This window comes from Eurytemora carolleeae, unplaced genomic scaffold (assembly GCF_000591075.1).
Source record: "Eurytemora carolleeae unplaced genomic scaffold, Eaff_2.0 scaffold440, whole genome shotgun sequence".
Classification (NCBI taxonomy): Eukaryota; Metazoa; Arthropoda; class Copepoda; order Calanoida; family Temoridae; genus Eurytemora; species Eurytemora carolleeae.
This window is the reverse complement of record NW_019396690.1, coordinates 165,707-190,280: the sequence shown is the minus strand read 5'-3', so window position 1 is coordinate 190,280 and position 24,574 is coordinate 165,707. Positions and strand designations below refer to the sequence as shown.

The window sequence follows — 24,574 nt, the reverse complement described above, 5'->3', positions numbered from 1 at the left end:
AAATATCTTATATTTTAATAGGGATTTTTCACTATGTATGTCCCACGAAACATGACAGTTGGTGAATAGTTTTAAATGTCTTCTTCCTGTTTTAGATATTAAAGACTTTTCGCAGTTTATTTCGTTAAAAAATCTTTTACTCAAATTAATTTTACTTTTAAATAAATTTTTCTAAAATATGACTGTCATGTGATGTTTTTCATTATTCTCTTTAGTATCAAATAACTTGACAATATTTGGAAGAAGATATTTTATTCTATTCACCAACTGTCATGTTTCGTGGGACACCCTGTATTTAACATCACTTATAAATTATCCCATTCACGGAAAGAAAGCAAAGAAAGACCCTAAGCACCAAAATGATAAACCCTAGTTACTGCATACAATTCCAATAATAACCAGCACAGACATTGGTCTGCAGGGGGGGGCTCAGTGCCCGTTGGGGCCTGAAAATTTATTGATTTTACGAATCCATGGGGTTGGTGGGAAATTGATTTGTACTGCTCTTTTAACATTTTTAATTAGATGAGCTTTAGGAATATATCACTGAGACGAAGATAGATTACTTTATGCTCTTATGTCCATGAATTGTCATGACTTCCAATGATTTCCAAAATCATTTATACACTTGAAACCTTGCTTGTAACGTTAGAAAGTTACTTCAACTTTATAGTTAGTACATTACACATTACATATTGCACATTGCACAAACTCTCCCATATATTTGGTTGTATTCAGATATAATTATGTGGAGCCTAGTCCTCATATGTTTGAGAACTGTCCAAGCAAAGCTCCGAACTATTTGGCTCCAACTAATTGTTAGAAGAATAAGCTATACAGGGTATACCCACAAAGAATGAGACTGTATAAATGTCGATCTAAAACGCTTTAAACTCATCAATAGATTTTTTCTAAAATCTTTACTTTTGATGATATAATAGATAATTTAGCAAAGAAATAAAGAAGTCAATGGTTTCAATTTAACCGAAAACGTCTGCAGAAGAAAGACTTGATAGATTTCGTACAGTCGTCTCTGAAGAATCATTCTTTGTGGTTAACCCTGTATCTTTTAAAACAAATTATTAAAGGAATTGAGTCTTTGCAACAATTCCTAATTTTCTAATAGCTATATATCTACAACCAAATTATGGAAACTTTTGATATTTTAAACTTTGATTGTTTTATATAACAGAAGTCATAGTTTGAAATATCTAAGCTTTAAAACATTGGGTTGTTAAGATATAGGGATTTAAAAATCAGAGTTTGTGGCAAACACTCAATTCCTTTATAACTAAGTGCTTACAGACGAAACTGTTTAGAATTGATTCAGTTTTTTATATCTTACAAATGGTTTCCTTAAGCTGTGTATACTTTGTTCGTTCCTTTTTGTCAACTTAATTAATTAATCAAATTATGAAACACCTTTAAAAGAGAAAAATCGACTGAATGATCATTGAGATCAGCTTATTTTAACTAAATTTAAGTGGTTATTTAAAGTCACATCCTATAAGTGTAACGGCCTGGACAATATATGTCAAATTATTAATTGAATAACAATAAAACTTTAACAATATGATGCTTAACCAATTATATTATGCATATGTTACATATTCTCCAGGTTACATGTTCTCCAGGTAGATCCTAGTCTACTGGAGGATCTGGATAGAGTCAACGAGAAAACTGTGTTTAAAGCTCTAACTAAATTTAAATCAGAAAAAAAGTGATCCAAATTTTTCTTTTATTTCGGATTGTCTATCAAATTCGTGTGATGATCTAAGGGGCGAATACAAGGGGTGGCGGGGGGACATTCGCCCCCCCCCTGAGATTTTGAGGCAAAAAATGTTCCCAATTTGATAAATGTTATTGTTAACGATAAATTTAGAATTAGAAAGTAAGAAACTAGACTTAAGTTATAATATTGTTCATATCTAGTAATGTTCCTTAATCACTACTCATTTATCAAAATTGTAATATTGTTCCTAATTTTCATGCATTGAAGTAAAACCAGTAATTTCTTTTTGTTTTTAAATTGCTAATGTTCCTATTATAGTTCCTGTTCCTGTGTCCGACCCACCTTAAATCCCTGTCCTAACCCTATTTTTTGTTCCTAATTCCTGAACAATCTGTTTATTGTTCCTAAATCCCTGTCCGAATCCTTCAATTTTGTTCCTAATTCCTGAACAATCTTTTAATTGTTCCTAAATTCCTGTCCTAATCATTTATTTTTGTTCCTAATTCCTGAACAATCTTTTAATTGTTCCTAAATTCCTGTCCTAATCCTTTATTTTTGTTCCTAATTCCTGAACAATCTTTTAACTGTTCCTAAATTCCTGTTCTAATCCTTTAATTTTGTTCCTAAAATTTAAAAATCTAGTTTTTTAGTCTTTAGTCATTAATTTTGACTCTTTTTGAGTCATTAAAGTCAAAAAAAAAATTTTTTGTTCCTAATTATTCATTTTTTTGTTCCTAAAAATCTTGCCCCCCCCCCTCACTTAAATCCTGTATCCGCCCCTGGATGATCTCAATAAAAATGTGACATTACTATTTAAATGGTTAAGTGTTTGACATGGTTTCTTGGGCTAAACTATTTCCTGAACTTTTGAAAAGAAAAATATCACCTATGATATTAAGATGCTTAATACATATGTACTCAAATCAATGAGAGATGGGGGAATATTATTTCACAACCTTTTAATGTGAAAAATGGTGTACGCCAGGGTGAAGTATCTTCGCCTTTATTGTTTTGTGTTTATATTAATGATCTCATTGTTCAATCAACTTAGAAATCTGAAAGTTGGTTGTCAACTAAATTTTGTATACTTAGCAATCTGGGTTGATGCGGATGACAATAAATTATTATCTCCAAACCGTTCTGGACTTCAGTAAAGGACTAATTTGTGAAAAATCTGCTAGTCTTCATCAGTTAAAGTTTAGCACAAATGTAGATGTTTCCAAATCAAAAACAAAATGTATAGTTTTCAGTATCCCTGTCATGAATACTGATAATATTTGCCCGATACTTTTAAATAATTTACCCTTTTTACCCTATGTAAGTGAAATTAAACATCTTGGCAACACACTACACTCTAGTGGTTCTATGTCACAAGATGTTAGCTGTAAACATACTAAATTTATTTCTAAGTTACATTCTCTTTTTACTATGCTATGATTGTACATATGCTTTATATACTTTATGATTTCTATGGCTCAAATCTCTGGAATTGAAATATAGTAGGGATGTTCAAAAACTTCTGAATAATTACAAAATAATTCATAAATATTTATCTATTTAATATTATAAAATACATAAACAATATACAGAAATATTCGGGTGCTCACTGCCCTTCCCTTCCCTCCCCCTCCCTACTCTCCTACTCCTTGCCCTTCCCTCCCCTCCCCCCTAGTCCTACTCCTTGCCCTTCCCTTACATTCCCTCCCCCCCTGCCCCTAAGGGAACATTGCAATTCGCATTTTATTTGATCTACCATGAGAAACCCATAGATATTTCATTGAACCCATTTCTAATGTTCCTCTCATATAAAAACAGTTTTGTGCACGATCGTTTTGTACAATTTGTTACCAGTTTATATCAAATTGTCAAGCTATGCATATTCGACTTTTAGTAGGTCTAAGTAAACAGGATTTAAGAACTGTTTTGTGTAAAATCTTGAATCTATTGCACAAGATTAATATATGTGTACAATCTAGAAATCTAAATAATTTTGTGTAAGACAAAATATGATATACAATCAGATTCCTTTAGAACAAGAATGGAAATTAGCCATTCTTTATAAATTACTGTCCCCTAGCACCTGAGAGGGGGGGGGCGCCCCCCCCTGCAGAATGAAAAGAAAGAAAGAATGGCGAAAATCCTAGTATCACGTGAATAAGAAAACCAATAGAGTTATTGTAGAAATTGTATTATACTATAGTTAGTTTTAAAAAGAATATTTTTATCTTTCTCAATTCTCAAGGCTAATTGACTTACAGAAAATCAAATAATTTTCAAGAAACTTTTTGTATAAAATGATGTTCCAGGGCCCAAAAGGTTATATGGCACAAATATGTGAAGTACACCTGCAGTATGGAAACAGTACAACAAAATGGCCGTTTTACACTTTTTTCTAGTTAATTCCTCTCTATATATATATTCTATTCTCTATGGGTAAAATATTCCAAGTTTGAAATATCAAATGTTTACACCACTCGGTGCAAAGATTTAGGGTGTCCCACGAAACATGACATTTAATAAACTGCAGTTATTTAATTAGTTAAACAAATCTTTTGCTTGATTATATTTTACTTTGAAATCAATTTTAATATAACATGACTCCCATACAATAAATGTATTGCTCTTTGGTATCAAACAACTGAGCAAATAATGGAAAAAGACATTCTTAACTATATTCACCAACTGTCATGTTTCGTGGGACTCCCTGTACAATCAAACGATCTATTTCACCTTAAACTCAGGTCGGGGGGCTGAATTTATAATTTTCTAATTGGTTGTAAAGTGAAGCGGCAGGGTACCATCGATTTAAGAAAAAAATTATTAATTCTGAACAGTTTAAATGAAAAACCCTGTACCATTAATTTGAATTTTCTCGAAGAAAAGAAGACATTTAACAAAAGTGTTTTAGTCTAGCCTCGAAGGAAAGCCGAAGATTAAAAGCTTTAGACCCAAATGTCTGTTTATTTTGAATTAACGACATCTCGCGGATTTCTCTCAACTTTCTAGATCGATTTTCTCGTTCCCCCTAGCGGCTACTCTCGGTAACAAAAATCCGAATCAGTTGTGTGTTTATAGCCTGGTGGCTACAGCAGACAGATGAAATGAAAACAAGCTGTTTCCCCCCCCCGTACCTTGATCCAATAAGGCAAACCATTCAAATTTACGGAAAATCAATTTTACTAGTTTCTACTTTATGAAGAGTTACCTTTTTTAACCCAAACAAGGTGTAAAACATTATAATTGGGTTAAGAGGAAAAATGGATGCTGTATATATATAGATATAAAATCAGTATGTGATTTTACTGAATTTTTGAAGTTCTACAGTGATGTAATTAAGAAGCTAGGAATCTTGAAGCAATTGTGAGTATCTTTTGTATAATCGATGCCGTTCAAGAACTAATTATCAGAATACTGGTGAAAGGGGAATGGAAGAAAGTGTAAGATGGGGGGGGGGGGGGGGGGGGGCTGTAGAGGGATTTCTTCGTACAATTTTGATAACCCATACTTATAAAAATCGAAAAATGCACCCCTTTAAATATATTACAGACTAACATTTTATTGCGTCATCGCCTCTAAAAAATTGGTTGTTTTGGAATAATTGTCTTTGTTTCTACGGGTCAAATCTTTCTAAATCCACGAAGCATACTTGACCGCGTCCTCAATTGTCCTTAATTCGTCTTCACTCCTTTCTTGATCTCAATCGTCTTGACATTGGCCTTACTTGGCTTTACATGTGCACCTCAATTTGTCTTGACAATTGTCTTTACTTGACCTTACCTGTGTCCTCAATTTGTCTTTACATTGTCTCTAATTGACTTTACATTTGGCCTCAATTTGTCTTGACATTGTCATTTCTTATCTTTTGTGTCCTTGCAATTTGTCTTGACATTGTCTTCACTTTACTTTACGTGTATCATCAATCCGTCTTTACATTGTCTTTATACTTGACTTTACATGTGTCCTCAACTTGTCTTGACATTTCTTTACTTGACTTTACATGTGTCCTCAATTTGTCTTGACATTTCTTTATTTGACTTTACATTTGTCCTCAATTCGTCTTGACATTGTTTTTATCTGACTTTACATTTGTCCTTAATTCGCGTCTTGACATTGTTTTTATTTCACTTTACATTTGTCCTCAATTCGTCTTGACATTGTTTTTATTTGACTTTACATTTGGCCTCAATTTGTCTTGACATTGTTTTTATTTGACTGTACATTTGTCCTCAATTCGGCTTGACATTGTTTTTATTTGACTTTAAATTTATCCTCAATTCATCTTGACGTTTTTTTTTAGTTTGGCTTTCATTTGTCTTTAATTCATCTTAACACCTTCCTCTCTGTACGCTTCTCAAATTGGACTATTTCTAATCTTCAAAGCCTAGAAACGTATATAGTTAACTAAAAGAACTCAAGTAATAGTAAATACTACAACCGTAACCTCATCCTAACTACACATAACTCCGTCCTAATTACACAAATTACCCGTCTTAACTACACAGTAACCCGTCTTTATTACACCATTACCCTGTCGTATAATTACACCCTTACCCATATCTTTAACCTGTCCTAACAAAGCCTTACCCCGTACGCCATTAGCCTGTCCTAACAAACATTACTCCATCCTATTTCACTCATAGCCAACGTCATACTCCTAACTACATCTTTGACTCATTCTTTCTATAACTTCACTTTAACTACTTTTAAATCTTGCCATTGTCCTATTTTCTTTGCCCCTCAAGTGCCGTATCTTTGCCGTACACAGTTAATTGTTCAACGGTAATTTCCTAGTATTTGGGTCCGTCCTAGTATACGATTTTTGGACCCTGCCCCCTCCCCCCTCCTATCAATTTTGTACATGACCTCTTATTTTTCAGCAAAAATATTATTATTTCTTTTTTATTANTTAGGACACTTTCTGGGCCGAGCGCTGCGGCTAGGACAGGCTAGGGGGCCGACCGCTGCGGCCACGGGTTATGGTTAGGTTAAGACATTTTCTGTAAAATCCATGTATAAAATTAATGAAGGGGGGGGCGGGGGTTGTCCAAAACTCGTATACTAGGAAATTACCTAGTATTTTCCTAGACTATCCCTACCCTTTTTTTGCCGGGTACAACAATTGTTTACTTGTTTAAGCATTAATAAATGAATAAGAATTACATTATCGAAAATACGCCAACTTGACGCATGAAAATATTTATACATGTGAACTGCATAGTGTATATTGAGATATAACAGCTGTGTATAGTTAACTGTTAATATACATTTAACACTCATATTTTAAAAAGCAACTGAAATTTTGTCACGTTGTCCAGGGATCTTTTCCCTCTGATTTATTTATATTAATTCCGGCGTTTTTACTCTTGGACATTTTCCNACATGAAAGAGGAATGTTTAACCTGGCTCCCTCTCCCCTTACTGCATTATTTTCTTCTTTTTTTTTTCAGGGAGATTAGCTTGCTAATTACCTCCCCCCCCCCTCTGTCCCCGTATACTCAAGAAAATTGGCGGATTTTTGGATTGTTATACCGAGTAAATTTGAATGGTCTGGTGTCCAGTTGTTTCACCACTAGTCGTGAGTTTGTATCCTCTGGGAATCAGAATATGAAGAGGAGAACACCAACCGATGGCAAGCGTCGGCCTGTGAAGCGAACTAAAATTTCGGACAATTTCTTGGGAAGGTAATTTTTTAAAAATAAAATCATGAAATTTTTCTTTTCTGCTAAATTAAAAGCGATTATTGCCATATTTTGAAATTTATATTAAACTATTGTAGTGCTGTACTCCTTTGCACTGTACAGTACAGTTTATTTACTTTCAGTACCTTGGTGTACGTAAAGCTGCTACTGTTGTGGCTGGTTGTTCTCGTTGCTGACTACTTTCTTGAGTTCAGGTAGTTCATTGACAAACAGTGTTCAGGTAGTTTATTAACATACAGCAGTTCAGGCAGTTCATTAACATACAACAGTTCAGGTAGTTTATTAACATACAGCAGTTCAGGTAGTTCATTGACATCCAGCAGTTCAGGTAGTTAATCAACATACAGCAGTTCAGGTAGTTCATTGACATCCAGCAGTTCAGGTAGTTCATTAACATACAGCGGTTCAGGTAGTTCATGAACACACAGCAGTTCAGGTAGTTCATAAACCTACAGCAGTTCAGGTAGTTTAGTGACATACATGAAATACGGTAGTTCATTGACATACAGGTGCTTAAGTTGTTCATTGACATGCAGGAGCTCCGGTAGTTTATTGACATACAGGAGTTCAAGTAGTTTATTGACAAACAGAGGAGATCAAGTAGTTCATTTACATACAGGAGTTCAGGTAGTTTATTGACACGCAGGAGTTCAGGTAGTTCATTGACATACAGGAGTTTAGGTAGTTTATTGACATACAGGAGTTCAGGTAGTTTATTGACATACAGGAGTTCAGGTTGTTTATTGACACGCAGGAGTTCAGGTAGTTCATTGACATACAGGAGTTCAGGTAGTTCATTGACATACAGGAGCTCAGGTAGTTCTTTGATATACAGGAGTTAAGGTAGTTTTAGATGTTCTAGTTCATTTTTATCCATTGATGATAGTTCATTTTCATCCAGGCGTAAATTAAACCTTCATTTAAACTTAGTATTCAAAGAATATCCATATTTGAGTACCTTAGATAGTCACTAATTATTATATTAAAGGTTTGAGTACCTTAGATAGTCACTAATTATTATATTAAAGGTTTGAGTACCTTTTGAGTACCTTAGATAGTCACTAATTATTATATTAAAGGTTTGAGTACCTTAGATAGTCACTAATTATTATATTAAAGGTTTGAGTACCTCTGGCCGTTCTGGCTCCTTGTAAGATCTATCTACGATTCCTTCAAATATCAAGGACTTGTAAGTTACAATTTATAATTATTTAGTCAACATGTCGACAAAGTGAATAGTTTTCGAATCAACTAGTAGACCAGTCTACAAGTCTACGAGTATTTTAGACTAAGTATTTTTTTCCTAAAAGTATTGCTTCATAAGAGTATTAGTCTTTTAGTCTTTTCGTCTTTTAGTCTTTTAGTCTTTTAGTCTTTTAGTCTTTTAGTCTTTTAGTCTTTCAGTCTTCCAGTCTTCCAGTCTTCCAGTCTTCCAGTCTTCCAGTCTTCCAGTCTTCCAGTCTTGTAGTCTTCTAGTCTTGTAGTCTTCTAGTCTTCTAGTATTTTAGTCGCCGTGTCTTCGAATTTTAGTCTTCAATTCTTCTAGACTTCTAGTTATTAGTCTTCCAGTCTATTAGTTTTCTAGTTATGCAATCTTCTTGTCTTTGAGTCTTTTAGTCTTTTAGTCTTTGAGTCTTTGCGTATAAGAGTCTTAAAGTTGCTGTGTTTCTACGGTTTTGAGTCTGTCTTTGAAGACGACGTCAGTAAACTCTTGTGCTTTGCTTAGAAGTAGAGTATTTATTAAACGAATTTTTTGCCTTAAACGTTTTTCTCTCTTATATTTAATTAATGATAAATATTGTTGACAAGGTCTAATACTGAGTGTTCATATATCTTTGAAGACAACTGCCCTAAATTAAATTTGTATATTTGGTTAAGGCGTTCTCAGTATTCTTCATCTGTATTGCTCTGACCAGTGACATGATCTGCTTTCTCTTTATCCCGGTGCACTGGCTCTTCTTCGCCGCTAGTACATACGTCTGGGTACAGTACGTCTGGCACACAGGTACAGTACATAACTTCTATCAGGGCCGTCCGGTAATTTAAAGAGGCTTTAACTGTAATTTCATAATAAAGGGGCATGACCGATTCTAAACGGTACCAACCTTTATCTTTTCAATAAAAGACGATCTTTGAAGGTCGTAAATTGTACTTGCCACACGATAACTTCAGAGTTTTCCTTAAAATTATGTCTTAAGTAGAGTCCTGTTTTGTGGATTTTTATTTAAGAAATTGAAAAAAAAAATTAGAATTTAACTATTTTAAATAATATAAAAAATTAAACATGAATCCATTCAATTTTATTTAGCCAAACCTTGACTTAGATAAATAAAAATGTATTTGAATAAAAAATGTAAAGTGACGCAAATATAGAAGTTCAAAAGATAAGATGATAAATCTGCATAGTGTTCGGTGTCACTGATAACTTTTTTCTTTCAAGTTTTATAAAAACTTATCATGGGGTACTATATTTGATTAATGGTCGAGTTAGGTGAGGGGAGGTGGATTTTTAACACGATTCTCCTCCTCTCCACCCCCTCCCCTCTAACCGCCTCCCCTTGGAATACTTTTAACAATTTATTATCGCTTTCAAAGGAATTGTATTTTAAGTAACCCTCATTCATTAAGATACATCATCTTCTTCTTGAGAATTGATTTTTTTCAATTGCGGGGTTCTCTCTAGTTATTTCTGGATTTCTGTTAGAGAAACGAGGAAGAAAATTGTTAAAATTAGTACCACTTTACAAACTAAAAAAAAAAAAAATGGAGGGCCACTATAAATTACAACCGACTGTCTGGTCCGTTTGATAAAAATGATTCGTATGAGGGAAGTAATAATTCGGCGGAAGATACTTTATTTATCCATATCGGCCTACTTGTATGGGAGGAATTCAGATTTGTTTATATTTCTATCAAAATATTCATGATTTAATGAGGTTTGTGTGAAAACGATAAATTTGTTTTGCCCTATTTTTGGATTTCCACCCAACTGTGCATCTTAATATCCATTTCATTTCATCCTGTATTCCCCTAATTGTGCTTCTTAATATCAATTTCATTTCATCATGTAGCCCCCTAACTTTGCTTCTAAATATCCATTTCATTTCATCCTGTATTCCCCTAATTGTGCTTCTTAATATCAATTTCATTTCATCATGTAGCCCCCTAATTTGCTTCTAAATATCCATTTCATTTCATCCTGTATCCCCCTAACTGTGCATCTTAATATCCATTTCATTTCATCCTGTATCCCCCTAGCTGTGCTTCTTAATATCCATTTCATTTCATCCTGTATCCCCCTAAGAAGATCATGAAAATTTCTTAACGATTTTCTATCTTTTTAACAAATTAGGAAGGTTTTTAACTATCTCTCTGTAGTTAACAGTTGAGACTTGTGCTTAAGAGCTATACTTTTTTTTTCATCAGGTTCATTGATATTTTGTCCCATGGATTCGCAAATCTTTGCAGATCCGGATCCAGGAAGCCAAAACAATCTAACGGATGCTATGCACTGCCCCCTAATATTTCTGATAACGGAATTTTTTAAAGAGTTTATCATTTTATGTTTACTCTTCTAAGCCGGCAAAATACCATCCGAAATCTACTGAAAATCTTTAAAGAAATCTCCTGATATTTGTACGGTTCATTCTAGCATGAAAATTCTAAGTTAGTAAAAAAAAATTTAAACTTTCTTCAGAAAAAAGGCTAAAATATAAGTAGTTATGGGATAGATTTATTTTATGTATTAAATTCTTCAATTTCATTCTTTAGAATGCAAATAAATAATGGACTGAAAATTGTGAACATTTCTGTAGATATTAATATTTCTTTTCATTTTAGAGAAAGGTATCTGTTTGCCAACTGTCTTCTTGTGGCTTCTTTTTGTCTACATTGAGGTAAATTAAAAAAATATATTTTTTAAATTTTTCGAATTAAATTTAATATTTTATTAAGGCTGCTGTGCGTCTGCGAGACTACAAGCTCAATATTGACGTGAAAAATCTACCGTTCCACCTTGACCTTTGTAGACCATTCGCTGCACACTGGTAGGTGGGGGAAGGGCGGATGGTTAAGGGGTTGGTTGGATAAGTGATTGTGTGGTTTAGTGGTTCTGTGGTTTAGTGGTTGAGTGTTTGAGGGGTTGAGTGATTGTGTGGTTAAGTGGTTGAGGGGTTGACTGTTTGAGGGGTTGAGTGGTTAAGTGGGTGAGGGGTTGAGTGATTGAGTGGTTAAGGGGTTGAGTGATTGAGTGGTTAAGGGGTTAAGGGTTTAAAGGGTTAAGGGGTTAAGGGGTTGAGTGGTTAAGGGGTTGGCTCGTTAAGTGTGGGTTTGTTTAATGGGTGGGTGGTTGGTTGGTTGGTGGGTTAATTATTTGTATTTGTTCGATTGATATAGACAAATTCTTTCGGCCTCTAATAAGTTGAGTGTTTAAGAAACATTATTATTTTTAATTTAAACCTTATTTAGAAACCAAATCTGGGGGATTTTTAGACTTATCTTCTTATATTCTCGGAGTGGGGGGAATCAATCAAATTAAAAGATTTTTCCCCCTTCAAAATCCCCTCCAGCTCCACTCTTCATAATTTTAAAATAATTCTGATATATTTATGTCTAACCTAAACATAGGAATAGTAGTAAGAAGAATAATTTTAGTCTAGGTATAAAAGACGAAATGGAAGGTTGTTAACAAACTAACATTAAATTCTGATAAAGATTAATTACAGATTTATCTCGAGGTTGAATTTATTTATTTTAGAAAGAGAACGAGACTTACTTTTCTCTTCTGCGATCTGCCCTCCCCCCTGGGCCTGCTAGGGAGGACGCTTTCAACCCTCAACCTAGTCCTAAACCAGGTAAGTTGTCCTGTAGGACGCTTTCAACCCTCAACCTAGTCCTAAACCATGTATATTGTGTGTAGGACGCTTTCAGCTCTCAACCTAGTCCTTAACCAGGTAAACTGTCCTATATTACGCTTTCAACCCTCAACCTAGTTCTAAACAAGGTTAATTGTCCTGTAGGACGCTACCTAGTCTTTAACCAGGTAAACTGTCCTGTAGGACGCTTTCAACCTTCAACCTAGTTCTAAGCCAGGTTAATTGTCCTGTAGGACGCTTTCAGCTCTCAACCTAGTCCTAACCAGGTAAAGTGTCCTATAGGACGCTTTCAACCCTCAACCTAGTCCTAAACCAGGTTAACTGTCCTGTAGGACGCTACCTAGTCCTTAACCAGGTAAACTTTCCTGTAGGACGCTTTCAACCTTCAACCTAGTCCTAAACTAACTGTCCTATAAGACGCTTTAAATTGCTCTGATTAGTGATTACTTCTGTAAACTAAACTCCTAAATTGACATTTAAATAAACAGTGAATTATATAAACAAAATAATCCAAATTTGTCTTGTCTTGTAAACTTTAAATACCCAGACACTTAATTTATTAATATAATGGAGAGTGAATGTAAACAAAACCATGACTAGGTATGACCGGGTTTATATCCGTTTAGGGAAATATTATGAACCGTTCAAAGAAATAATTAAGAATTAAGAATTAAATTTGTATTTAATTGGAAATATTGTTGTCAAGTTGTATTGTGTAATGAGTATTGGGTATATATACTGTCGTCTAAAATACATAAGCTGTAGTGTATGAGCATAGGTCTACCAAAACTGGTGTGTTAAAGAAACTGTAGAGTCATTTCAAGTGAACTTCCGTTTTGAGAGGGAGGGACATACCTTATTCACAGCGGTAAATCAGCATTAATTTTGGGATTGGGATGTGACTGTAGGACGTCCTTTTTGTCTGATTTAATTTTATAAAAGACTAGCTTAAGGGCCCGGCGTTGCCCGTGGATTTTTTTTTAATTATGTAAAAAATGGTGAAAAAAAGATTTCGATTTTTTTTAGCCTATGATACCCCGGCCACCCCTGAGTGTCCTAAAAAAATTTCAGCCCAATCGGTCCAGCCGGCTTTAGGCAACATATATATATATATACGAATGTCTTGTTTTATCATTAGATAACTAAACTTTTTTATGCGATTTTCCACTAATATATATTCATATATATATATAATGGTCGGAAAAATTAAAGTGTAAAATCAATCTAATATAAATCTAAATAATTAAGAAATTGAATTTTTCTACCAAAATACGATTTTTCTTTTACTTAACGTTTTAAATCTTGTTTGTTTTATGAAGGGTTTTCTTAAAAATTCACCGAATTAATGTTTGACTTTTTGTTATTTTATGAATGAAATATTTGTCGGTTCCAATTTCCCGGGTCAAATTACTCCTTGAGATTCAGATAATACTACACACAATTTGACAACATGAAACTGATTTCATTGTTGACTAATTTTTAATCTATTAATATTGTAACCCATAACACTTGCAAAGGAAGGACGACTGTTAGACTAGTCATGATTTTATATGAGTGCAGACAGACCGATTTCACAGTCCTTCTATCGACCGAATTTTGTTTAGTTGTGTGGACAGTGGAAGTGATTTATAAGTTTAAAATTAGACTTTATAACTGTTATGAATCGAGTCCCAAGAATCGACCCTTTTTTAGTCTCAATGGCAGATTAGCCAGCTGCAAGATCTTCGGTTCGACTTAAGGAGTTAAGCCCAATGAAAATAAAACCGACCTTGATTGGTTTTAGTGGAGAATAAGGCTCAATGTTGCGTCTTGTTCTCATAAAAACTGCGAATTCCCAATTCCTACCATGAAAATCCGCCAAATAGAATATTAAACCGGTGGGGGGCAGGGATGTAAGAAAAGGTAGGGGTGTGACAGGGAGGGGAGAGGGTTTGAGAAGTTAGGCAGTTGAGCAGGAAAAAGTTCATCTAATATTTTTCAGAATACAGAATTGGTGTCTTTTTATTAATAAATATTTGGCCATGAAAATAATGATTAAAATATAATTTTACAAATCGTGTTATTTTTATGTGTTATTTTTGACAAAACAAAAGCCATTTATATCCCCTAAGTTACTTAATAAGACAGTAAAAACACTTTTAAAACGAAAGGTTTATGGCTGTATAGTAGACTGGCTGGGGTAGTGGGGGGGNGGGGGGGGGAGCACTGGAAAAAGTATATTACAGAGAGGATTAGAAGACCCTTAAATTTAATTATATGATATTCTTTAGAATTATGATTTTTACGTGAATAGGTTCAAAATGCCTTTCAGATTTTCAATTTATTTTTTAGTAGAAACCGTTAATTAAGATCCTTGATCCTTGCTGTAGCAAAATTTTTAGTTTTATGGAAATGTCGTATTTTTTTATTCCACCCAAACACCAAATTTTTCATTAGTTATTCAGAAATTGAAATAACATGAAAGTAATTCAATATAATAAAAATTATAAAAATAACAATAACAATAATAACAACAATAATAATAAAAATAATATCAATTGTTTCAAGTTGAACGGGAGTGCTTCCAAAAATGGCGGCGGTGGGATAGTTAACGGTGATGTGGAGCTCTGCTATATGGAGCGACGAGAGGAAGAAATGGAAGAAGCCAAACATTTGGCCAGATCAAACTCTAAATCAAATGGGTGAGCACTACTCTAATCTTTGTAAAAGAAAAATATCAATTTTATTGGAATTTACTGGTATTACTTATTGACATCATAGCTCCCAGTTTTAATTTTCGTCCCAAAAAAAAATGTTATATTTATTGTTATATTTTTAAAAATTCAAGCTTTAAATCCCAACCCTACTCTCTAGCACTAGAATTATATAATTTTTTCTCAATATAAACATAAAATTTGTATACAAAAAAATATTTTTTTTAGACAATGACAATATAAATTGAAAAATACAAACAAAGCAACTCGAATAAACAAAGAAGAGAATGACTGGAAAAAGATTGACTAGTTTATGGGGGTATGCGGTCTCGGGAAGGGGGGTAGAAATTCAAAAATTTTCCGTTCTACTAGATGAATTGTCAAAAAAAAGATGAGTAAATATTGATATTTGACATTTCAACGTGAAATTTACTATAATTTGACGTGTAAGTTTTTAATCTAACGTGAAGTTTACTATAATTTGACATGCAAGTTTCTAATCTAACGTGAAATTTACAATAACTTGACATGTATGTTTTCAATCCAACGTGAAATTTACAATAATTTGATGTGTAAGTTTTAAATCTAACGTGAAGTTTACTATAATTTGACGTGTAAGTTTTTAATCTAACGTGAAATTTACTATAATTTGACGTGTAAGTTTTTAATCTAACGTGAAGTTTACTATAATTTGACGTGTAAGTTTTTAATCTAACGTGAAGTTTACTATAATTGGACGTGTAAGTTTTTAATCTAACGTGAAGTTTACTATAATTTGACGTGTAAGCTTTTATTTTAATCTAACGTGAAGTTTACTATAATTTGACGTGTACGTTTTTAATCTAACGTGAAGTTTACTATAATTTGACGTGTAAGCTTTTAATCTAACGTGAAATTTACTATAATTTGACGTGTAAGTTTTAAATCTAACGTGAAGTTTACTTTTAAATGAAAAAGATGGTTTATGATCAAATTCAAATCTAAAGGGTAAAAAATATGGGAAACAAAATATTTTATTTTAATTAACTAATGTTTTATCAGCTTCAGGTCGTCAAGTCTTAATTGCAGCGAAAATATCTTTTTAAAAAAATCCCCTGAACATTTTTAGAAATGTATTACTTACAACAATTGGAAATCAATGATCCTTTGCAACATTTCTTAAGTATATAAAAAAAAACATTTATTTCACTTAATTAATGATGTAGGACAAAGTAGAGATTATAATCTAATTCATGTGATCTGGACCCGCCCTAAAAAACGACCCTTATTCAAAACAGGATCAATATTAAGAACAATAAAAAAATAAAAAAACTTAAACCATTTTTTTTTACTGATTTTAATGCTAAAACTTAATTAACAAATCAGAGATTATGAAGTTTTTAATAGTCTCTCATTAGTTAACAGTCGACCAGATTTATAATTAAGAGCAGATCGTTTTTATTGTAGTTTTTTACCCTTGGATCCGGTGTAACGTGAGAATCCGTCCGGGCGTGAGACAATGTTTTTGCTACTGTATTTTCGCCCTGAAACAACAAATTTATCGAAATATTTTAATAGATTCCTATAAATATTATGATATTGCGAATTATTATTCCATAAATTATACATGTGCAAATGATAGAAGTTAAAATATCCATGTTTTTTCAATTCTTTAAGAGAAAAGCGTTATTCGAACCGGATTTTAGTCTTTTACATTTTTCTAGTATTGCTACATTTATAAACTTAACAACCAAGTTTACACACGGCAAGTGTTCAAGAATACTTTCATGATTTAACGATGTGGGTAGAGTGTCAAAACTATTAAAAAAGGCCGAAATGCCGTAGCCCGGTCATAATCTCACGCCTGGGCTGATTCTCACGTCACACCGGATCAGTGGATCCGCATATTCTTGTTGGTCCTCAGAATTAGGAAAAAGAAAAAGGTAAAAAATATTCAAGTTGTTTATTTAGGGCTGGAGCAAAGGATGTGACCAAAAAAGTGAGAGAAGAGAAAAAACCTGAAAATCATTTCCCCCTGGTGATCAAGCTGGAGAGCGACGTGAAGAGGTTGAAGTGTGATCTCCAGTTGTCCAGGAACAGGGAGAACGAGCTTAGGGAGCAGATCGTCTGCTACATGAGCAGTAAGTAGAAACCAGAATTAAAGCATGAATTCTGTTTTAACCCCCATTCATATATGCCCCAGGGGAAAATCAGAAAATATTTTCTTTAAAAAAATATTGTTTTTTATCAGGTGAGAGAAGCTTGAAATCTGAGATCTCTAGCCTACTGGTGGAGAAGAGCACCCTGGAGGCCAGGATCAACTCCTTGATCTCGAGTAGGGCAGGGGAGAAGCAGACCCTCTCCTCCCTAGAGAAGAAGCTTACGGAGGAGAAGAGGCAGAGAGCAGAGTTCCAGCTAAAGCTAGAGACGGAGAGGAAGAACAAGAAGGTAGGGTTACATCCCCCCAACGAACGAGCACTTATCAACTCAAATGTAGTGAACAATGAATTTTTCATTAAATATATGAATATTAAGCAATTTAAGTTATTTTAAGTTCCAATTTAAATAAAAATCATAAACCTTATTTCCAAAGAATTTTAAAGATCGAACGAATTCATATATGGTAATTTGTGCAATTCAACGTGATCGTTTAATGGATTGAATAATTGAAATTAAGCTGTTCATAATAATTAATATTAAGATATTTCTCTCCTCAATGTCGTCTGTTAGACTGTATACTCGATAAGTTTTTGTATAAAAATTTGCTCTTACCCGCATTTGCATGTTTTACAGTAAGAACCAGAAAATATTCGAATTGTAGTCGTCTTCTATTTCACTACGGATTAGTTCTGGTGCTCACTGTATAATTATATGCTGAAAGGGAATAACTTGATTTTTAAATTTAAAACTTTATTTAGATCGTTTTTATTTTCGTAGGAAGCGAATGCCGAACGTGCTGTTGCAATGGCGCAGCACAACGTTAACAGCGGAACAATCGCAAAACTGGAAACTGAAATCGCGAGACTTAAAGACGAACTCTCGAGGTCTGAGCAGCGAGCTTTGTCAGCTGAAGAGGTAATGACTTCATGATCTTTCAGGGACGATTGGGAAAAGAGGAAATTCCGATTAGACAAGTTTTGGTGACATTTTAATTGCTGGCCAAACGGCTAGACCGAATGGGCTGATCATTTTTAAGGGAACCCCCCTGGGTTCCCGGGAACAGAAAAATCGATTTTTTAAAATGAATATTTTTAAAGCGAGCTAAACAAGACAAAAATTAAAAAATCGTTTTTAATATGAACTCTTCTTTATCTAGGAGATCAAGGGTCTGCGTAAGAACACTCACGGAGATCCTGAGAAGCTGAAGGTTGCGCTGACCCAGGCCCAGGATCAGCAGTGTCAGCTCGAGAAAACCTTGTCAGCTGAGAGTAAGGTTAAGATGGAATTGTTCTCTGCTCTGGGTGCTGCAAAACGTAGGCTTCAAATGAATGAAGGTACTGCCTACTTATTAACTTCAAGATAGAGTGAGTGGCATGTGTAATTCACAAACGTGCATGGGTGGGAGAGAGGAGAATTATGGGGGGGGGGGGGTATGAAAGGAGTACAAAAGAACTGACTAATTTAAAAATATTCTAGTTACTTTTTTTTAGTATAGCTACTGTGGCCAATTTTCTAAAACTAATGGGGAGGGTGAGTTTGACCAGTTTGAATACATTTTGTTCTACAAAAATACCATCCAATTGAGGCCTGTGTGCAAAAGATATTATATTTTCAATGAAAATTGAATCCATGAATCTAGAAAATATGAAAACTATTTACAAAGTGGGAAAATAGGATAAGAATAAGATGGCGGGGAAATTGATCTGAAAAAAACCCTAAACTTCTTGCTGATGTTAGTAGTGATATGTTTGACTAACAAGTAGGTGTTTTAAAATCCAGCTGACATTAGAATCAGACTTTTGGGGTAAAGAAGATTTAAAAAACATGGAAGAATGGGATAAAGAGCAGGGAAAATCTTTTTTTTTCCAATTTTTTTTTTCATAAAAGAAACACAAATGATGCCCATATGGATAATTTCTCAAAAAAATGAAGACAGGGTTCCTAATGTAATCGAATTGGTCGAACTCACCCTTCCCTTTGCGATGATTTAAAAAAAATATTTAACACGTAGACTTAGTAGACTTTTTTCCTGCATTTTATTTAAATACTAGAATTTATTAAGGCTCAAAAATAGTTTTTAAAAAATCCATTCCTCCATACCTTTTATTTTTCCTCAGAAATTTGGAATTTTTAATACAGGCAAATAAAACTGAATTATGAAGCTATTATCTAATTATATATTTAAAAGAAAAAACGATAATAATAAAAAAGAAACTTTTCACTGAGATTTGAACGGTATTTTTTCTCTGAATGTTAATTTGACAATAACAAATTCACGATAAAAAAGTTTAATCAATCAATCAATTTTCTGGAAAAATCATTTTTTATCTGCTCCTGTACATTAAATGTGTTTTCTGTTAAGGTATGCTGATGAACAAGGACCGAGAGATCCTTGAGCTTAAGGGTAATATTGCCGAACTCCTGGCGGTCATGCCCGGCACTCAGTCTCTTCCCTTTAACGGGATGGGCAGTGGCGGTCATTCTGCGGCACCTGGTGGGTTTCCAGCAACCACTAGAGCATCTGCATCATCTGGGCTCTTCATTCCAAACAGGTATACTTCATATTTAGTAGGTACTAGAAGATTCCATACTTGCCCAGGTTACTCATACTCATAGTTACTACCGCCGTTTACCCGCACTGGTTGTAAATTACGATTTAAGCTACTTTTAGGATAAAATTCGACCCACTCAACTACGAATTTCAAAACCAATCCCGTGGCTTCCCGAGTTCCCCAATCAAAATTTGAGGCAAATCGGTTCAGGGGTTCCTGAGTTATGATTGGACAAACAAACAGACAGATAAACAGATAGTACAACTTTATATAGATACTTTCTTTCTTGTAGGTATACTTTTATCTTTAGGTGGTATACTTTCATCTCTAGTAGGTATACTTTTATCTCAAGTAGGAATAGTTTCATCTCTAGTAGGTATACTTTCATCTCTAGTAGGTATACTTTTATCTCTAGTAGGTATACTTTTATCACTAGTAGGTATACTTTTATCTCTAGTAGGTATACTTTCATTCTTAGTAGGTATACTTTTATCTCTAGTAGGTATACTTTCATCTCTAGTAGGTATACTTTCATCTCTAGTAGGTATACTTTTATCTCTAGTAGGTATACTTTTAGTTGAACATTTAAAAGGAATAGAAGATATAGGATATTAGATATCTTTTATTTAGTTTGGATCATGGTCACATGACCGGCGAGGCGAGTATGTCTGATTTGCCCGCGGGCATTGAGCTGAGCAAGCTGACCGGTCTAGGACTAGCTGACCTTGAAGACAAGCTGGCTAGTTATGAGAAGTCCAGTACTTGTGTTACCAGGTATGACATTAGTTGTCAAGTCCAGTAAAGGGACTGTAAACGTAATTTCGAATGACCCTCTACCGTAGCATGTCATTTTTATTCTCTGTGGAACTTTTTAACCTTCTGTCTAATCAAGAACACCACAAAGATAAACTTGTTTTTCTTGCTGAAAATTTAGTTCCGTTCTGTTTTATCTGCAGTAACGCATGTAATTGGTGGTAACTTTTTTGCAGACAATTGGACTGAACATATCAGGAAGGTCACTTTTAATTATGTTTAAAGTCCCTTTAAACACTCTTTTCACAAGGTTTTGTGCCTAAACTTTACTAATGTGTTTCTAATAATTCTAATATTAAATTATTCCGTACTTCTAGATGGACACACAAAGAAAACAAATAGTTCCCTCCGATCTCAAACGTGAGTTGGATCATAATATAGATAGTAGTCTTTGTTTTAAACGGGTTGATCGCCGTCACTGGAATCGATCTTTTGTGAATTTTCCAATATGATCTCCGGAAAAGAAACGGATTTCAATCCGTTTAGTTTGAGATGTTTAAAATGTTTGTTGGTGTCAACAAATGTGAACACAATTAGTTAAAATACTTATTCCCTTGCCCCTAGTCAGGTATATTAGCATGCAGTGTTCAGGATCCGGATCCGGATACAGTGGCAAAAATGACTTCATTAACTAATCCAGAAGATCCTAAAAATAAAAGTCAAAAATCAGGGAAACTTCCAAAACATTTGTATAACTAGATCCGGATCTGCTTGAAAATAGAATGGGTCCTAAGCATACTGTTAGCATGTTATTAATTTGATCTATCAAGAAATGATCCAAATTTTAATGCAGATTAAATTCTTTCACATAAAAATGCAACTGTCCTCATAAAATTTATTTTATTTTAAAATATTTTATTAAATTGTTTTATTACGTCGTTAAAATGATGTATCATTTATTTCTGTGCGGAATCAGATCAATATGAAATTAATTTTTTTGTTTTTAAAATTGTCAATTCTTGACAATTGTAAACGACCTTGTGAATTGTGTAATTACTTAAGGACTATTTTAAAAAATTGGGCGTTTTACGCAAATTTTGCCCTAAAAAAATTGCCTCACCCAACAGGAAAATCAATGTTTTCTCGCAAATTTATAGTTTTTTCAGAATACATCCTTATTCCTCCCCCATTACATTTAAAATACCCTAATTGTTTAAACGTTTAATGAATATGTTGTAACTATAAATTGTTTTGTGTAATAATGTTATGTGACGTGTTGTCTAATTGATTGATTGATTGATAATGATTAAATTTTTTTTTTTAGTTCAATGTACACCCCAACTACGTATTCTGTCATGAACGGAAGCCTCAACGAAGCATAGAATCCAGAATTCAGACCAGCCAACTCAAACTAAATAAAGTACAGAGCCAAATCCGTAATTTTATCCGAATTGAGGCACCGTCACCTATGCCATCAAGAATCCGGTGTATCCGGTGAATCCGGTGTATCCGATGTATCCGGAGTATCTGGTGTATCAAAAATGAATTATCGGAAATATTACAATCATGTGTTGTGTTAATGTTCAGAAAAGTTGGGGTTGCGGAGTTTTCAAAAATGTCGCCTTTCCCTGCTCCCTTTAAATCCCCTTTTCTTAAAGATCAGTAGAAGGGGGCTTAAATGGACAAAATGAATGTTTTTCCCCGTCTCCTAAATGTTGTTTTCCCTAATAGCTTTTATCCACAAACTTTTAGAGGTATTGATAGTTAACTTTAGGAAATAAACAATAAAGGTTTGTTCAGATAAACCTGTTAAGCTGAAAACTGAGTGTTGTAATCTATTTTGGTGTCGCTGTGATTTAAATTTCCCTTCAAGGATTCTGAGCCCAAAACATTGGAAATAGCTTTCTGGTTTCATACTCTTTAGAAGAGTATTTTATTTAAATGTTGGTAGTTGAGATATTATTATAGAACGAACATAATTGCAGATGTTATATGGGGTTATTATTGAGTTTTATAATCTTGCGTGTTTTTCTACGCATGTGGTTTATGTTGGCCTATGTTGTTAGGACTGGTGTTAAAGGGGGTTGTAGGGCTTGCTCTTTTTGTGTTGGATGGCGTTAGGAAAGGTGTAATGTTGGGTGTTGTTGTTAGGAAAGGTGTAATATTGGGTGTTGTTGTTAGGATATGTATATTAAGGTTAGGTGGAGTAGGCTAAGAAGTGTTAGGTTGGTATGGCAAGCTAGACATGAAAAGGAATTAGCGAACGCGGAATATGGCTGGTTTCTAAAAGTCTAATAGATAAGATGTTTCATAGTTCCATGGTTATCAAACCCCAGGTCAAAAACTTGTATGAGATAGTGTTAATCTACAACACTTGATCTCGATGTCATCTGTGGCAAAGTTTAGATTTGAAGTTTAAGTGCTTGATCCCTGTTAAAATCATCCCTGTTGGGTTTCGATCACGGGATAGAGAAGAGGAATAAAAAATAGTTGCGTTTAACAGCAAAAGCTTAGTCCAAAGATTAACTAAATATTATTTGACCTCTGATGGATTTTTGATCTGTTTGTATTAGGTTAGCTGTTAAGTTTGTATAAGTCTGTTACTTATTTGGACAATGTTACCCCCCTAATCCTAAACGTTCTCCTGCACATACCCCACTCCTTTAGCACCCTTCCTTTTATTCCCTCTGTCATTTTACTGGTGGGAAAGGTGACATTTATGATGAAAATGGGTCAAAATTATTTCTAAAATGACGCGGAGGATATGGAGGATTTGTCTCACTGAATTATTATCTATTTATGGACTAAAGAGGGGGAAGGGGGGGGGGATATTTATCTCGGAATTCTTGTTGTCTTTCATACCTTCGACCGATAAGTACTTAAACAGCCTGTTTTAAAAACTTGAAAGATATCGCATTAAAAATTTATTTCCCTGCAAACAATCAGAAAGACGAAGAATATTCAGGATTTCTAATGTCTTATGTTGAATTTTTGTTCTCTTTGTTAAATGATACTTGTTTTTATTTTGTTTTTATAAGTTAGTGTTTCCTTTAATTTGAAAATATTAAACGGCTAAACGTACACCTGTTCTTTTAACAGGATTAAGGGAATACTAAAATGATTTTTTTGTGTGGAAAAATTGAAATCCTGAAACTGTGATATAACCCTGTATTTGCACATCACATGACATGTCGCGGGTTCTATTAATCTCCCTGGATTAATATCAAACCCAAGGCCCCCAAATCTATATACTTAACAGATTAATTTATTATTATTTTGTTTTCTAAATTTAATGAAGAAATGATCTGACAACTATCCTTTGCTGATGTTATTGTAACTATTTTCAACCATTTTCATGTATAGCAGCAGTAGCAGTTAGCAGCATTAATATCATTAATATCTCTGCGTAATCTAATTGCTCAACTGCTAAAACTGCAGCTGTAACAAGATTTAACCCGTCTGCGCTTCTCATTTCCTAATTTAAAAAATGCCTAAGATTACCTCGACATTAAACCAAGATCCCTGTAAGGAAATGATGGAGGTGCGGCGCTGTAAATCTATTCCGTGTGTTCTGTAACATCGTAAACATTGTATTGTGGATAAATGTTTGATAAGAAAAATTTGTTGCTGGTTCTCAGTATTCGCCATATTTGGTTCCTTGTGTCAGCTGATGGACGTTAGAAAATGCGCCAAAGGAGAAAAGAAATAAATGATAATCAGCTATCGTTAAATTTCCGCATATTCTCGCCTAGCTGTTGCTATTCTAAATGTCACCTGTCTCAACAAAACTTGAATAAAAAATCATTACTATGTACAACTTCTATTTATTAAGAATTTCTGGATTTTTCGGAAATCTAAATTGATATTTTTCTGTGAATGTATGTTACTTGAATCCTGAACATGTGAAAAGAGGAAAGCAATTACAAAAAATTTAAAAATTATATTTCAAGGGAGATACTATACTATACTTGTATACCCTTCTGATTCATCTGACTTTATTTTTCTACTATGTTTCAATATGCACAAATGAATTTTTGACAGTTGCAAGTTTGCAACTATAAAAATGAAATTGTATTTTGTAAAACATCAATTTAAACCAGGAACCTTATCATTAACAAATTTGATCTTGTTC

The 24,574-nt window shown here is 33.8% G+C and overlaps 1 protein-coding gene across 1 annotated transcript; it reads left to right on the top strand.

Moving 5' to 3' along the window:
• The first annotated feature begins 4,699 nt into the window (after positions 1 to 4,699).
• LOC111707420 (macoilin) lies at positions 4,700 to 24,256 on the top strand. Its single transcript, XM_023480522.1, has 18 exons — positions 4,700 to 4,877; positions 7,291 to 7,413; positions 7,554 to 7,625; positions 8,551 to 8,620; positions 9,310 to 9,436; positions 11,272 to 11,327; positions 11,386 to 11,477; positions 11,538 to 11,547; positions 12,188 to 12,284; positions 12,384 to 12,472; positions 14,853 to 14,986; positions 16,949 to 17,118; positions 17,229 to 17,425; positions 17,915 to 18,052; positions 18,294 to 18,471; positions 19,500 to 19,689; positions 20,320 to 20,463; positions 21,767 to 24,256. The coding sequence occupies exons 1-18, from the start codon at positions 4,834 to 4,836 to the stop codon at positions 21,822 to 21,824; spliced, it is 1,989 nt and encodes a 662-aa protein (XP_023336290.1). The 5' UTR covers positions 4,700 to 4,833; the 3' UTR covers positions 21,825 to 24,256.
• Positions 24,257 to 24,574: the final 318 nt, after the last annotated feature.